This window comes from Psammomys obesus, unplaced genomic scaffold (assembly GCF_907164565.1).
Source record: "Psammomys obesus unplaced genomic scaffold, mPsaObe1.curated_primary_1811, whole genome shotgun sequence".
Taxonomy (NCBI): Eukaryota; Metazoa; Chordata; class Mammalia; order Rodentia; family Muridae; genus Psammomys; species Psammomys obesus.
This window is the reverse complement of record NW_026596007.1, coordinates 19,624-34,283: the sequence shown is the minus strand read 5'-3', so window position 1 is coordinate 34,283 and position 14,660 is coordinate 19,624. Positions and strand designations below refer to the sequence as shown.

The window sequence follows — 14,660 nt, the reverse complement described above, 5'->3', positions numbered from 1 at the left end:
TGTGGGTAACTTTGTATGTGATTAGAACAGCACTACCAACATATTATACTTGTCTTTACAAAAGGATATAAACTAGACAAGGTGTTCTGAGTAAGCTATGTTGGAAGCAAGACTCTTCTGAGGGTGATGTAACAGCTAAGTGACCAAGATACAATCTTAGCAAACATACCAGAAAAAAAAATGTTGAGACTGAAGAACAGCTACTCAACATAAGTTTCTACTTGGGAAAAGCCTGTATCCATTTGTAAAGGCAAAGTATGTGCACTTCTCATAGAGTTGTACCATAACCATTTTAATTTGAACTCTGCCAGCTCCAGGGCTAACGGAATAAATCCTTCTGCTGAAACCAGGGAGAAATTTTAACTGCTTACCTAGGAAACCAAACATATTACATTTATGGGTGAGTTTTAATTTTGAGCTTACATCACAATCACATGAAAGGCTTGTTCATGCTATTTCAAGAGTTTTTGGTTCAGTTGAGGTATGACAAACTTTGCATTTCTAATAGAGAAGTCCCCAAGAGAAGTTATGTTGCAGGTCCAGTGACTACATTTTAAAAATCATTATCCTACATTAAGAGAATGACAGGCAGGCAGCCTTTAATGCAAAGTTATCCTCTTAAGACCTTGGATGAAGAGGATGAGCTAGAAGATGAAAAGGATGAATTAAAGTGAAAACAGAAATCAGTTCTCTAAAAACTTTTTTTGCTCATGTAAAAATTAGCTAAGAAAGAAATGGAGTTAATGAAAGACCTATCCCTCACAGTCATTCAAACCAAGGAGTCAATTTAACTTTTACCATCTTAAGTAGAATATAGTCACATGGCCTCACAGACATGTATGGCACTGTGTGGTACATGGCTGGCCAGTTACATCTCAGCCACATATCTCAAAAGAAAACAAGAATGTTCGGTAAACATTTAGCAGTTTCTCCCACCAAACATTTTTCCATTGCAAGCTTCCAGATTTAAGAGCTAAAATCAGTTTTAAAGGAATAATGTAGGGTCTGGAGAGTGGCCCAGTGGCTGAGTATGTACTGCTCTTGCAGAGCACCAGTTTGGTTCTCAGCACCCCTAGAAATGGCTCACAACCACCTTAACTCTAGGGAATCCAACACCCTCCTTTAGCCTCTGCAAGCACTGCAGACACACACACACAGGGAGAGAGAGGGAAACAGTGGGGGGGGGAGAGAGAGAGATAATTAGAAACAAAATAGTTAGTACATAGATATATTAATGACTAAAAGAATGAATAAACTTAGTGACCAAAGATTTACCTGCCTCGGGCAAAGAGTGGGCCCTAACAAATATTCTATGATGGGGAGGAGGGGAGCTTTCATTAGGAAAATAAAGTTCCTATATTGTTTTGGAATAAGTCAAAATATTTTATAATTTCCCATGCACATCTCGATGCCCTTTAGTAGTCTTAAAAACAAATAACTTTCTTCTAAGAATGACAGTTCACGATCACTTTGAGTTTTTATTACAATTCCAAAAATAGGACTATCCCATACAATAGCAAACATTCTGCGTTATTACTCAAATATACTTGCTTGCCTATGTTTAATGTTAAATTACCACCCACACCATTTCAATTGAAAAAAAAAGTCTCTTTATCTTTAGTATACCTCTTAAGACTATCCAAGAGAAAATAAACTAATATATGATGCTTCTTACTAAAAGGAAAAAAAAAAATACTCTTCATGGTCTTTCATTCATTTCATCAATTAGGACACATAAGGCAGCATCTTTTTCTATAATCTGGTCCTTTCTGTGACCTGAATTTTCTCTTTGTTGTTCATTCTGTCCAGGACAGTTACTGTTATCATCAGTATCCATTGGCTCAGCTTTAACTCTCATCCCCGCTTCTGAATGGGGCAAATCATCAGGTAAAGAAGCCAAGCAATTTTGAATCATTTCAATTACTCGTTCCAGGTGTTTCTGAAACCTCTCAGCTGTTTCAAGACGTTGACGTTTCTGGACCTCCATCATGACTCTCAAAGTCTCTCGTGCTTGGTGGGGTCGATATTCATTTATAAGATGATGCACATGTACGAACAGCAGCTTAAGATCTTCTAGCTTTTCTTCTCGTTTTATACTCCCAGGGCTCCTTATTAAAATATCTAAAAGGTCCAAGAAATTAACCAGTATAGACATATTGAGTTTTCTCAGTTCTTTCTTGTGATCAAATTGCATAGGATGAAGCCGTTCAATGCCCTGACTTTCCAAAGGGCGAATGATGAGATCATCACATTGGAACTGGTTGCCGAACATCATGTAACTGTCTTTAATTGGAGGGGGAGGCTTGGGAGCTAAGCCTTCCTGAATATTTTCATCTGTATATTCCTTGATGTACTGCATTGGAGGTGGTGGAAGTGCACTCACTTGCTGGGGTTCACCCATTGTGGACAATCAAGAACCTAAAGAAACAGAACACAGATTTAGAGCAGATTTATAACCCCCCATTAGTGACTTCAGCGCTATGTTCTTCCTTCTTCTTACAGTATAGGGTCCAAGCCAAGACAATCTTAGACTGTAAAGTTAACATTTACAATAGGGAATAGTTACTAATTCTTTTCTAATTAAATATTATATTGTTAACACCCATAAAAGACCTCCAGCACCTGTTTATTTCTCAAACATAGACCTGGGAAAAGTATACTGAAAAATAAAAGAGGAGGGACAGCATGGAAGCAGAGGCTCTAGTGGCATCTGTCACTGTGTCAAGAAGCTTCACTGACGAGGAAAAAAAATTACAGGTCAGTCTGGTCAACACCAACTATGATGTTCATAAGTTCACTGAGACCACATAATCTGCAAGCTTCCTAATGGGAGATATGCCTTGAAAATTGAGAACTTGTCAGCCAGTCAAGACAACAGGTGTTCTAATTTCACCCTAGAGGGGCAGGAAGAAGCATCTTCATGAAGGACAAAAAAAAGAAACAAAAAACAAAACAGTTAAGCTCATGGGACAGAGCAGGGAAGGTGCAGAAAGACATACACCAAAGACTGTCTTCCAAAAAGGTCTGCCCTCTGTCCACTTGGTGATAGCAACAGTTATGATTACACAGGTTTCAAGTATGAAGGCAATTCTGTAGCTGATAATGAACACTGGTAAGCTCTTTTTTTGTTCTTTTGTTTTTTCCAGACCAGGTTTCTCTGTGTAGCCTTAGCTGTCCTGGACTAATTTATACACCAACCTGGCCTTGAACTCAGTGATCTGCTTGCCTCTGCCTTCTTGAGTGCTGGGATCACAGGCATGTGTCACCACGCCCGGCTTAGTAAACTCATTTTTACTGTACAATCACCATACATGGCAACATGTTGGGTTTTTCCCATTTAAACCTACTTTGTGATGAGGTACCATTTCCTCATCCCAAAAATTGCTCTGGTCCTATGGTCTGCTGTATCCTGGCTCTTGACTCTTCACCCAAAACACTGCAGGCTTTCATCAGATAGTTTGTTACTTAACTGAATCAGACTTAAAAATGCTGCCATCAGCTGGGAGTGGTGCTGCAGGACTGTAATCCCAGCACTCAGGGAGGCAGAGGCAGGCATATTTCTGTGAGTTCGAGGCCATCCTGGTCTACAAAGTGAGTCTAGGACAGCCAAGACTACACAGAGAAGACCTGTCTCAAAAAAAGCAAAAAAATAAAAAAATAAAATGCTGCAGTCAATTTCATTATAGTGAAGGTAATAGCAATGAGAGCCATGAAACAATCTCTAGTATCTAAATATATATACAAGTGGAGGTATGTGAACTTCACCTAGGAAGGAAATTTCGAGAACATAAAACAGGGTCACTTGGAAATCCTACAATTGTTTTGAATCTCTTCAAGTCCTTCTCACCTGTTGTTCCTGCCTGCCAGTTAGATTTGCTCTGCTTGTTTAGAAAAGAGATGCTAGCACTAAGGATACACATGTTCTAGGAAGGCTGACAAATGGGAATTGGACAAAGTGGGAACAATGCAGCAGAATCCACCACAGTTTGGCAGGACTTTTATTGCTATTTAATTTTTTTTTTTTTTTTTTTTTTAGACCTAACTGCCCTAGATATGGTGGTTCATGCTGTAGTTCTAGTGATTGAGAAGCATGTAGCTGTGAGTTCAAGCTAAGTTTGGGCCACATAGTTTTGGGTCAGCCTGTGTTGAAGATTCATCTTTTAAACTAAGTAAGTAATTTAAAAGTACATCAGTTTGTGAAGATATGGTGATCTGTGAAGTATTACAGGAGAGGTGGGTATGATCAAAACACTGTGTTTATGTATAAAATTCTCAAAGAACAAATATACTAAAAAAAGAGAAGGGTCTATATTTGGGTTGCTTTTGTATGGTACGTGATTACTATTCTTCATGTTTGATTTTTTTGGGGGTGTGGGGAGGGTAGACATACCTTGGAACCTACCCTGAGCAAGAACATTAATGTACAAATGTCATATGCTTTATTTATTTACTACACTTTCCCACAGCCAAACTACATATGGTGCCTCTCAACCTCATATACAATCAATTTTCTTTTCGTTATGCACTGGTTTCCAAAACCAAACACTTCAAACTCTGTAAACATTTTGATAAAAATCACCATTGTTAAATTTCATACTAGTACCATCCAAGGTTTCTGAAGGAAGCCCCAGGTAGAATTTTATTAACACGTTAGCATTTTGCACCTTTCCCTGCATAAACTTAAAACCTAAGTCCCAACGCTGCAACTTCAAATGGTCAAAATAACCTCTACTTATTCCAGTTTGAGTTTAACTATATTATCCAAAGAGGAGATTCCTGAGTGCGTTTTCACGCTGATCCGAGTTTCAAGATAACACCACTGTCCAACAACTGGGGAAGTAACATGGGTTCCGTACCAGTTTTACACTTGGACTGTATCTGAGGACAGCCACTTCAAATTCTTCAGATTGTCCAACTGTCTGGACTAAGTATGTCAGCGTGTATACCTAAAACACGAACGTCTATTTGCAGCCAATGCAAGTCAACACTGGGCCTGAATTTCATTCACTGGGGGCTTCTGAAGTTGGGGATTTGCGATTCCTTTCACCACACCCACACTAAACCCGCAGTTTTCCAAAGGTCTCTAGTAAGTGAGCGTCGCTTGATCTTCATAACGGCACAACTATTCCCAACTTGATTTGAGCGACAAGAAGCCAATTCCCAACGTGCAGAACGGGGGTGCATTAGACCAAAAAATGCTGGTAAACGGTACAACGGGAATTCTTATTTCAAGTTTTTTCTTTCGTTTAGCGCCAATGTGCAAACACCCCTCGCCCGTAACTTTTTACTAAAGTCTCGAAGCATCCAAAGGAAGAGCCGTAACTTACAGAAACCGCCCATCGCCGGTTTAAACTGAACTTTTCGAGGCTGCTGGAGGCCGTAACTTAGCAACACTAACAAAGTTCACACTTTCCAGTGCTTGCGCTTTTGGGGTGGGGGGGAAACACTTGTCCCCCGTGATTGGAACCCCTCCGAAAGTCCGGAAAATGATGACTGGGGATCCGCTCGGGGTTCCCCTCCTCTCCCTCCCCCGCGCCCCCAAGGCGGCTATCCTCATTTTACCAGTGGCGACAGGGCACGGTCCCCGCTACGGCCACGGAGCGTTAAAAGCCGGCGGCGTGGGGACGAGAACTCGGGCCTCCCAGCTCCAGTCCGGCTCGTCGTCCTGAAGGCGGGAAGCCCGGAGCGGCCGCCTCAGGACCCCGGAGGCTCCGCTCGGGCACGCGGGAGGAAGGCGAGCCCGGGCTTCCCGGGCCGCCCCGCGCCGGACCTCGGCGCTCCACGTCCGTAGAGACGCAACCAAAGGGGCGGAGAGACAAGCTCGGGCTGCGGTCACCGACCGCCGCCGCCGCCGCTCACCTCGGCTCTTGCTTTTCCGGTAGCGGCTTTTCCTCAGCGCAGCGGAAGCACAACTTCCGGTTGCCTTCTCAGGAAGAAGCCTCTGACGCTGGTTTTTGATTGGCTACCGTGGCTGTCCTATAACAAGTCCTACTCCCGCCCTAAAGCTAGTGCGCATGCGCACTCCCGCATCTCCCGCTCCTCCCGGGAAAAGGAGATCTTCTCGTCTGTTTATTTAGGTCAGGTCAGGGGAGTCCTTGTTCGTACTTGCTGTCTGTAAAAGAAAGTACTGTCTATCAATTCCATTCCCCGCCGCTCCCAGTTTTAGATGAGACTCTTAAAATTAAACAAGGAATTCACTTGCCTTATGAAAAAGTCGGAAAATACAGATAAACAGTATATTTAAAAATTATATCAATGCCAACCTCATCATAAAACATGTTTTTAAAACAAGATTGTACTCTGATACATTTCGTTTATATATATTTATTTTCTGTATTTACTTACTTATGTGCAGATATTTGTGAACGTGATTGAGAATAACATCCAAATTCTCCACTTCCCCTCTTCCGTTCACTTCTATTTTCATTTAGGAATTCGAAGATGTCAATCAGAATTCTTTCACAAATTAACAAATGAAAAAAAAAAATGATGTGGTTTTTGAAAACGGAGGGAGGGGCCAATTTCACTTGTAGCCCAGGCTGTCCTTTCCAGCCACAGGAGAGCTGGGACTACAGAAATGTGCCATCATCAGGCCCATCAACAAAACTTTCCATTTAGGCTTCTTTTTTTCCTCCCACGAGAATTGTTAACAAATGTCCTAATTCATGGGAGTCTTAAGAATGCATGTTGCAAATTAAAAGATAAGAATGTTCTGATAAAACAGCTCTGCTTCACACACAAGAATTTCCCAGTTTCTTTCTTTAAATATGTGGAGAATTGCAGGCATAAAAGCAAAAGAACAGTCTACTCACCACCAGCTTCGACAGAAATATGCTCCACATAATTTCATCTCTAGTCCGGTATGCATCTCTAAAAGGTAAGGGCTCTTTGCTTTTTTCATCTACCCATAGAATTATTATCTTACTGAAAGTATATTAGTATGTTAGTATATATTAAAGAAACAAATCTGATAAAATGAATGTGTGTATACACATATACATATATGAGTGTATGACTTATTACAGGATACAGTCCAAATAGTCCAACAATGGCTCAAAGGCTGAAAATCCTTTAGTTGCTCAGTCCAAGGGGCTGGATGTCTCAGCAGACCCCATCTGGCACTGGACGCCTGGAGGATTCCTGGAGAACTGCAGGTCTTCAGTCTATGTTGGAATCCCAAAGAAGTTTTGGTTCTAATACTGGCGAAGGAATGACACAGGAACAGGACAGATGAAGTTGCCAGTGAGAGGGAGGGCAAGCAACCGAAAAGCCATTTCCTTCTTGTCCTTTTATCTGGGAAGCTACAAGAAAATGCCACCCAGTCTTCCTGCTTCTAAAAACCTGATTATGAAAATTCCTCACAAGAGTTCACAGTAGCTAGGGTTTTAGTTGATTCAGTCGCAGTCATGTTAATAACCAAGATTAGCCATCACCCGAAGATGAAGTTCATAGGGCTGGGATGTGGCTCAGTTGGGAGGGAGCTTGCCTCAAATGCCCCTAATCGTGGGTTGTCTCCAGCACTACGTAAGGGGTCATGATAGTAGCTGGTGAAAATATGGGTATAATAAACACTTATTTTTTTTCCTTTAGTTTATTTATTTAATCACTTTACAGCCTGATCACAGCCCCTCCCTCCTCTCCTCTCAACCCTATCTTCATGCCCCACTCCCACCATTCCCCTCTCCCTTTGTCTTCATTGAAGGGGAGAAATAGCCCCCCCCCCCCCCGCCCCGTACCAACCCAGCCTGATGCATCAAGTCTGGTCCAAACACATCCCCTCTCACTGAGGCCAAACAAGGCAACCCAACCAAGGGAAAGGGATCTAAAGACAGAGAACAGGGTCAGAGACAGCCCCTACTCCCATTGTTAGGGGACCCACACGACCATACTGTGGTTGCAGGAAAGCAAACCTAGGTCATCTGCAAGAACAACAGATGACCTAGGTCATCTTAACCACCCTCTTAACCACCAAACCAACTCTCCAGCCCTATCACTTAGTTTCTTTCATGGCATCCCATCCAAGAATGTTTGCTTAACCAAACACTATAAGGAATTGTTCTTTTTTATGATCTTAAGGTTGGTTTTATGATTTATATTGAAGTTTTTAACTCTGGATGGATTTGTTTTCATGTATAGTTTAGGTAAGAATCGGGGTTCCATTTGTTTATTATTTTTGTATATAGAAATCTAATTTTCCCAGCACCTCTTCGATTCTGCTGGAATTGTGGTACTGTTGATAGAAAGACAGGTTCATAAATAATAATCTGTGGGCTGTCAGTTAGTTACACTGTATTTTCAGCCTGTTAATAGGTCTCAGTAGAAGGACTGGAAGCTAGCAAATGAAAATAGTTGTTGCCAGCATCTGCTTATTCGCATCATGTAATATATAGTGTGTATTTTTGTGTGTGTGCATTTGTATATAAACATACATTCATATATAATCTCAAGGATGCACTTCCAGTGAAAATTGTTGGTAATGAATTTTCTCTGATATCTGCAGTATAGTTTTATTCCATACTAACTGTTTTTGTTGCTGTTGCTTTATTGGTGTGAACAAACGTATCACTAGCCTCAACAACCTGCATCTGGTACAGCCCTTTGGTGGGAGGGACGGTTTGCTTTGCTCCTTTCGTTTTCTTACCAGCTGGGGGCAGCAGTGACTAGATCAGCTAATTCAGGCTGTGGGGCTTCTGTACTCATTTCTCCCACTGTCTCCCACTTTCCGTCTGTTACACACAGGCGGCTGTGTGCTTGCTGCTGATGTGCTATTTCTCACCCTCTATTCGGATAACTAGGCTCTGTGGATCTCTCCACTGTCCAATAATAAACTCCAGTGAATCCCCTCAAGCACCCACCTCAAAGAGAAGTTATTTTCTGGCTTCGTGGTTCCAAATGCAGAGAAAATGGAAAGCACTAGAAGTGCTTCTATGCCACCCTCATGGCTCCCTGTATTGTCTTTATATCTTTACTCCCCTGTTTGTTGCTAAGTTGTAGTTGTGTGCCTGTTTTATTTCTACAGCTATAGATAAGCTGCTGGCCCATCTTGGCATTGGGTCAGGCAATCGTGAACGTAGCCACACAGCACACATAGCCTGTGTAGAATATCATTTTGGTGAGAGATGGTTTATGGGTAAAAGTGAAAGGAAAAAGAAAACCCTTCCATGTGTCCTGAAGAGCAGGTGTCTACAAAAATGAGCTACCTGGCCTTGGTACCACTTTATATCAAGGCCAATTTTGGCTCAGATTAAGGGGAGGGAGAATGGGGGTATAGTTTTGGTAGTGTTGATCACCATGCTTGAGATTGTGGGTTTACTCTCTAACACAACCAAAAAAGGGGCAAGGGACAACACTCAGTAATTAGGGCAAACAATGTTTTAATAAAAATTCAAACAATAAAATTTAAGACAAAGAGACTATATGATAGACAAATATGACCACTTTAAATAAGGAAGAGTTCCATATTTAGTTTAATGCCACCACTGAAAGGGAGTCTTCACATATGAAGACTGGAATTACTTTCCATATGGCATTGGCGGCAGGGCTCTTAGACTTTCAGGTTTTTGTAGTGCACTGACCTCTAGTGCTCATTCATCAAGTATTTATTGCTCACCAAGTAAACAGCAGCCACTGTCCTAGATGCTGCAGAAACAGTGTTCCAGCCACTACAAGCCCAATGTTTCTTCTACAGTTCTAGGAATCTTCACCCTGCCCCCTTGACCTGCTCTGCTTCAGGTCTGCGATGCAAGTTTTTCAGAACCCTTCAGTGTCCCAAGGACAAGGACAGATTTTATGATACAGGCCCTTACTGTTTACTCTATTCAGACTCGATGCATAATGACTCACCAGGATTTGGCTATCATCTTTCTATAGCTACTTTAAATCTCCTTTTTTCCCCACCAATTTATTACCAGTTTGGCCTCCAATATCTATAAATGTGGACGGAGAAACTTCCTATTCAGTCAGGGTGGAGCAAAGTACAGGAGTCCTGGCCTGGGGTTCAGGAGACCTGATTTCAGCTAATGGGATAGGTAACTCCAGATGAGCCGCACCTCAGTGAAATGATAAGCGTCAGGTGAAGCCAGCCCGTACTTACTTCCTGGAAGTACTGGCAGTGCTGTCTAGGTGTCAGCTGGGGCTTAGGGTACTCGCCTTGTGCCTACTTTCACTAACAGCCTTGCTTTCTCTTTAAGATTTCATCATTTGAAAGGTCATCAGATCACTAAAAGTCCTTGAAATTTGATGTTGGTTCATTCTATTAGAACCTCCCCCCATGTATGTGTTATTGATAAGAGAGAAATATTGCAGTCTCAGCAACTTCATGGAGCTCTTGCAAGTCATGTGTGATGGAGAGAAAAGCTTTCCTTCCCAGGAGTCAGGGTAAAGGCACTGAAATTCTCTAACCAGTCTTATTTATGCATTCATTCATTTGTTTACCTAGTTATTTTCTCAGTGTTGAGGACAGAAGTCAGGGCTTTGCACATACGAGGTGAGCTATGTACCACTAAGCACACCCCTTACCGAAGACCAGTGGTTCCCAACCTGCCTGATGCTGGGACCCTTTGATACTGTTCCTCATGCTGTGCTGACACCCAACATTAAAATCATTTCATCGCTACTTCATAACTGTAATTTTGCCGCTGTTATGAATCATAATGTAAATATCTGATACACAGGATATCTGATATCTAATACCCTCGGGGGAGGGGGGTCATGACCCACAGGGTGAGAACCGCTACCCTAGACTGTTTTGTAGAGTACTTTTAGGGTAACAGTATAAAATAGTTAAAAAGTAGAAAATGCCTTCCTTCCCAGCACACACCCACAGCCTCCCCAACCATCAGAGTCCCATCCCAGATTGGTACACTTCATGCTGGTGAACCAGCATTTTCACATCATCAGCACTTTAAAATTCAAAGTCCACTTCGGGATTCACACTTGGTTCTGTATGTTCTGTGGGTTTTGACAAATGTATAATGGCATATACCCACCCTAATACCCCAGGAAGTAGTTTCACTGTCCTAAAAATCCCCTGAACTCTACCAGCCGTCCTTTCCTCCCCCCAAGTCTCTGGAATTCCTTGACCTTTTTTCTATCTGAATGAATTGGCCTTTCCTAAAATGTCATCTAGTTGGAGTCATATACAGTGTTTTCTGATAGTGCTCTTCTGCTTAATTTAATATTCTTCCATTTTCACGACTTTATATCTTCCTTTTTCACCGTTTAATAACACTCTACCATGTAACAGTATCCATTCACCTGTGGAACAGCATTCTAGTTGTAAATCTCAGTCTCTAAGTTGTTATGCAGATGTAAGTTTTTCTTTTGGTAAATTTCAAGGAGTGTGATTGTTGGAGCTATGGCAAGAGTGTTTTTGGTTTTTTTTTTGTTTGTTTGTTTGTTTGGTTTTTTTTTTTTTTTAGCTTTGTTAAAAAACAAAATGAGCAAACAAACAAAAAACCACCCGAACTGTCTTCCACAATGTACAGCTTCGTTCCCCACAGCTGTGACCAAGAGCTCCTGTTGTCTTTGCTGGTATTGGTTTAAGTTTTAATAGCTCCAGTGGGCCCACAGTTGCATGCCCTTATTGTAATTTGATAACATCCCAAGATACTGACCTCTCTGTCTCCATCTCGGTCTCTCTTTGGTATCTGGTCAGGTCTTTTGGTCCTTCTTCAGTCAGAATGTTCTTACTCCTTATTGTTTAACTTTTCAACTTTATTTATTGATAAATATGTGTATATTATGGGTGGGTGGGTGAGTGCTTGAATTCCAAGAGCACACGTGGAGGTCGGAGAACAACTCTGTGGAGTTGATTCTCTCCTCTGTTTCTGTGGTCTAGAGGGATTGAACTCGGGCTGGCAAGCTTACACGGCTTTCATCTTTACCTGATGAGCCATCTCACCCACCCTTACTGTTTGCATTTAAGAATTCTTTAACGGTTTGGGTAATAACCTTTGTCGGATATGTCTTTTGCAAATTATTTCTCCTGCTCTGCAGTTTATCGTCTCATTTTCCAACAGTGTCTTTCATAAAGCAGATGGGTTTTGTTGTTTTAATCCAGACTGGCCTGTATTTTGATGGGTTATATGTTTGATGGTGATATAGTTTCACATTTTACAGGCAGACGTATCTCTTGGTTTTTGTTCATTTTTATGATGAGTTAAGGTCTTTGGGTGTCTAGTTGCTTCTATTGACTGATAAGACCATCCTGCTTCCAGTGAACTGCTTTTGCTTCTTCACCAAAAATCGCTCTTTTTCTGGGCTTTCTCCTTTCTTCCATTGGTTTGTCTACTGTTTCAGCAACAATGTTTTGTGCTATTACAATAATTTTGTGATGAATCTTAAAGTCTGGTTCTGTTCTCCCAGTATTGCACTGGGCACATTCAAGAGTCCTTGCCTTTTCTTCTAAACTTTAGAATCAGTTTGTTGGTATGCTCACAGTAACTCCTAAACAAACTAGTTATTAAAATTGTCGACGATTACAGGTAATTACATGAAGTAATGTAATAAGACCCCTTGAATACCTTGTCCAGTTTGTTCTAATGGTACATCTTGTGAATGATAGTAGAGCCCGATTATTACAGCCACAATACATCACAGTCAAGGTCCCTTTCCATTACCTGTCATGGTGCCCTTTCATATAGCTGCTTCCCATAGCACCTGGCACCCCCTAGCCTGATGTCCATTCTGTAACATTTTTATCTTGAGAATACTGCATCAGTGGAACTAACCAGTACGTAACCTTTGGGGATAGCTTTACAAATGGAACACTTCTCTGGAGAGTCAGGTAGGCTGTCTCATATATATACCTATTTATTTTCCTGAGTATTATTCTATAACATGGATGTATCAGGGTATTTTAACCACTGAAGAGCATCATTCAGAACTGTTTTTTTATTATGTAGAAAGTTACCATAAACATTTGTGTAAAGATTTTTATGTCAATATATACCTTCATTTCTCAGGGGATAAATATTCAGCGACAAAATTGCTATGATATTTGCATAGTTAGTATTTAAGAAACTACTAAGCGTTTTCCATCGTGGCTGTGGAAAACATGTCCACTATCAACATATGACAGATGAGTGACATAATTTCTCCTGCTCTGCATCACTCTTTTGCATTATTTTAACTATTTTCATAGATACATAGAATTATAACATTGTGATTTTAGTTAGCATTTCCCTAAAGGGTTTTATGGATTTATTTAAGCTTATTTTCAGGTGAAAAATTTCCTTTTTATGCCCATTCTTTTTTTGCCCATTTTTATTAGAGGGTTTGTTTTATTTATTTTTTATATTTTTTAATATTTTATTTTTATTTTGGGGTATGTGTGTGTAAGGGGATTGTGCACATGAGTGCAGTGCCCAAAGAAGCCAGAAGAAGGCATCAGATCCCCTGAAGCTAGAGTTGGTGGTGGTTGTGAGCCACCTGAAGGAAGTGCTAGGAACCACCTCTCTTTGATCGGTATATGCTCCTAACTGATGAGCCATCTCTACAACCCCAGATGTGTTTCTTGCTGTTGGTATTTGATAATTTTAAAATATAGAAACTATGCCTTTGCAGGTTGTTTGATTTACAAATATTAATATATTTTGAGTTTTCAACTTGCTTTTATTTGCTTAATAAAATCCTTCAAAGGACTAGTAATTTGAATTTTGAAGAAGTTTAAGTGATTGATTTGTTTTCCTTTATGGGCTAGCTACATGTTCAACATCTATGTTTTTTTTTTTTTAACATTTCTTTTAATTCTATATTTATGTATATCTTGAATAAATTTTGACTCACTTTTAGTGCCTTTTAATAAGGCTTGACACTAAATCAGAGTCTATGTTTTCTATGTTTGTTACTATGTGTATGCTGAAAGTGTTCTTTCTCCCATTGCATTGCTCTTGTACCTTTATGAGGAGTGTGCCAGCCATCTCTATACTGGTGTTCCTCAGTTTCCCATTGTGTCACATCAACACTGTGTGTATCCTTCCCCATAAGCCACATAGGCTTGGTGACTACCACTGTACAGGATCTTGGAATCAGGAAGGCATAGTCCCTGCTCCTTAGTTATTTTTTAGTTATTTGGGGTAATTGTAGTTATTTCTCATATACATAAATTTATATGTAATTTTGCTCTGAATATCTTATTAGGGTTTTAACTGATACCACATTAGACCTATTAGACCTATAAATGACTTTGGGAAAGACAGAAACACTGAAACTTTAAATTCCTGAACTGGATATATATCTCTCCATTGACTTCAATTTCTTAATTTTTCTTTCCTCAATGCTGGGGACAGGGCTTATGCAGATTTACATGTAAATACTTGTGTTTCGTACTCTGTGAACTTGGTGAACTCACTATCAGTTCTTGGAACTTTATTGTAAATACCTAGGAAGTTCCTGTATAGCACTCCCATTATCTCCTCCTAAGGATTTTATGTTCCTGCTTAGGGCCCTGCCCACAACCCCTGGCACTCTACTGCGTACGTGCGGTGCGTGGACGCTCCTTCTTTGCTTCTAATCTTAGAGAAGCTTGGGCCTTCAGCACTAAATACAGTATAGCTCAAGGCTTTCTGTGCTGTTTCGTATTGAAGTTCTGTTTCTGTTATATGAGAGTTCATTTTGAACAGATGTTGAATTTTGTCATCTATTCATTTTCAATAATT

General features: G+C 40.6%; 1 protein-coding gene across 4 annotated transcripts; it reads right to left on the bottom strand.

Annotated features, from left to right (window-relative positions):
- Positions 1–1,458: 1,458 nt before the first annotated feature.
- Positions 1,459–5,918, bottom strand: Med7 (mediator complex subunit 7). 4 transcript variants are annotated; one of them, XM_055620661.1, is made up of 2 exons: positions 5,860–5,918; positions 1,459–2,418 (listed from the first exon to the last, which is right to left on the bottom strand). In XM_055620661.1, exon 2 carries the CDS (start codon positions 2,399–2,401, stop codon positions 1,700–1,702), a length of 702 nt encoding a protein of 233 aa, XP_055476636.1. In that variant the 5' UTR covers positions 2,402–2,418; positions 5,860–5,918; the 3' UTR covers positions 1,459–1,699. The 4 variants fall into 4 exon arrangements, with proteins under 4 accessions (XP_055476636.1, XP_055476635.1, XP_055476638.1 ...); XM_055620660.1 differs by lacking the exon at positions 5,860–5,918 and adding an exon at positions 5,563–5,853; XM_055620663.1 differs by lacking the exon at positions 5,860–5,918 and adding an exon at positions 5,328–5,528.
- Positions 5,919–14,660: the final 8,742 nt, after the last annotated feature.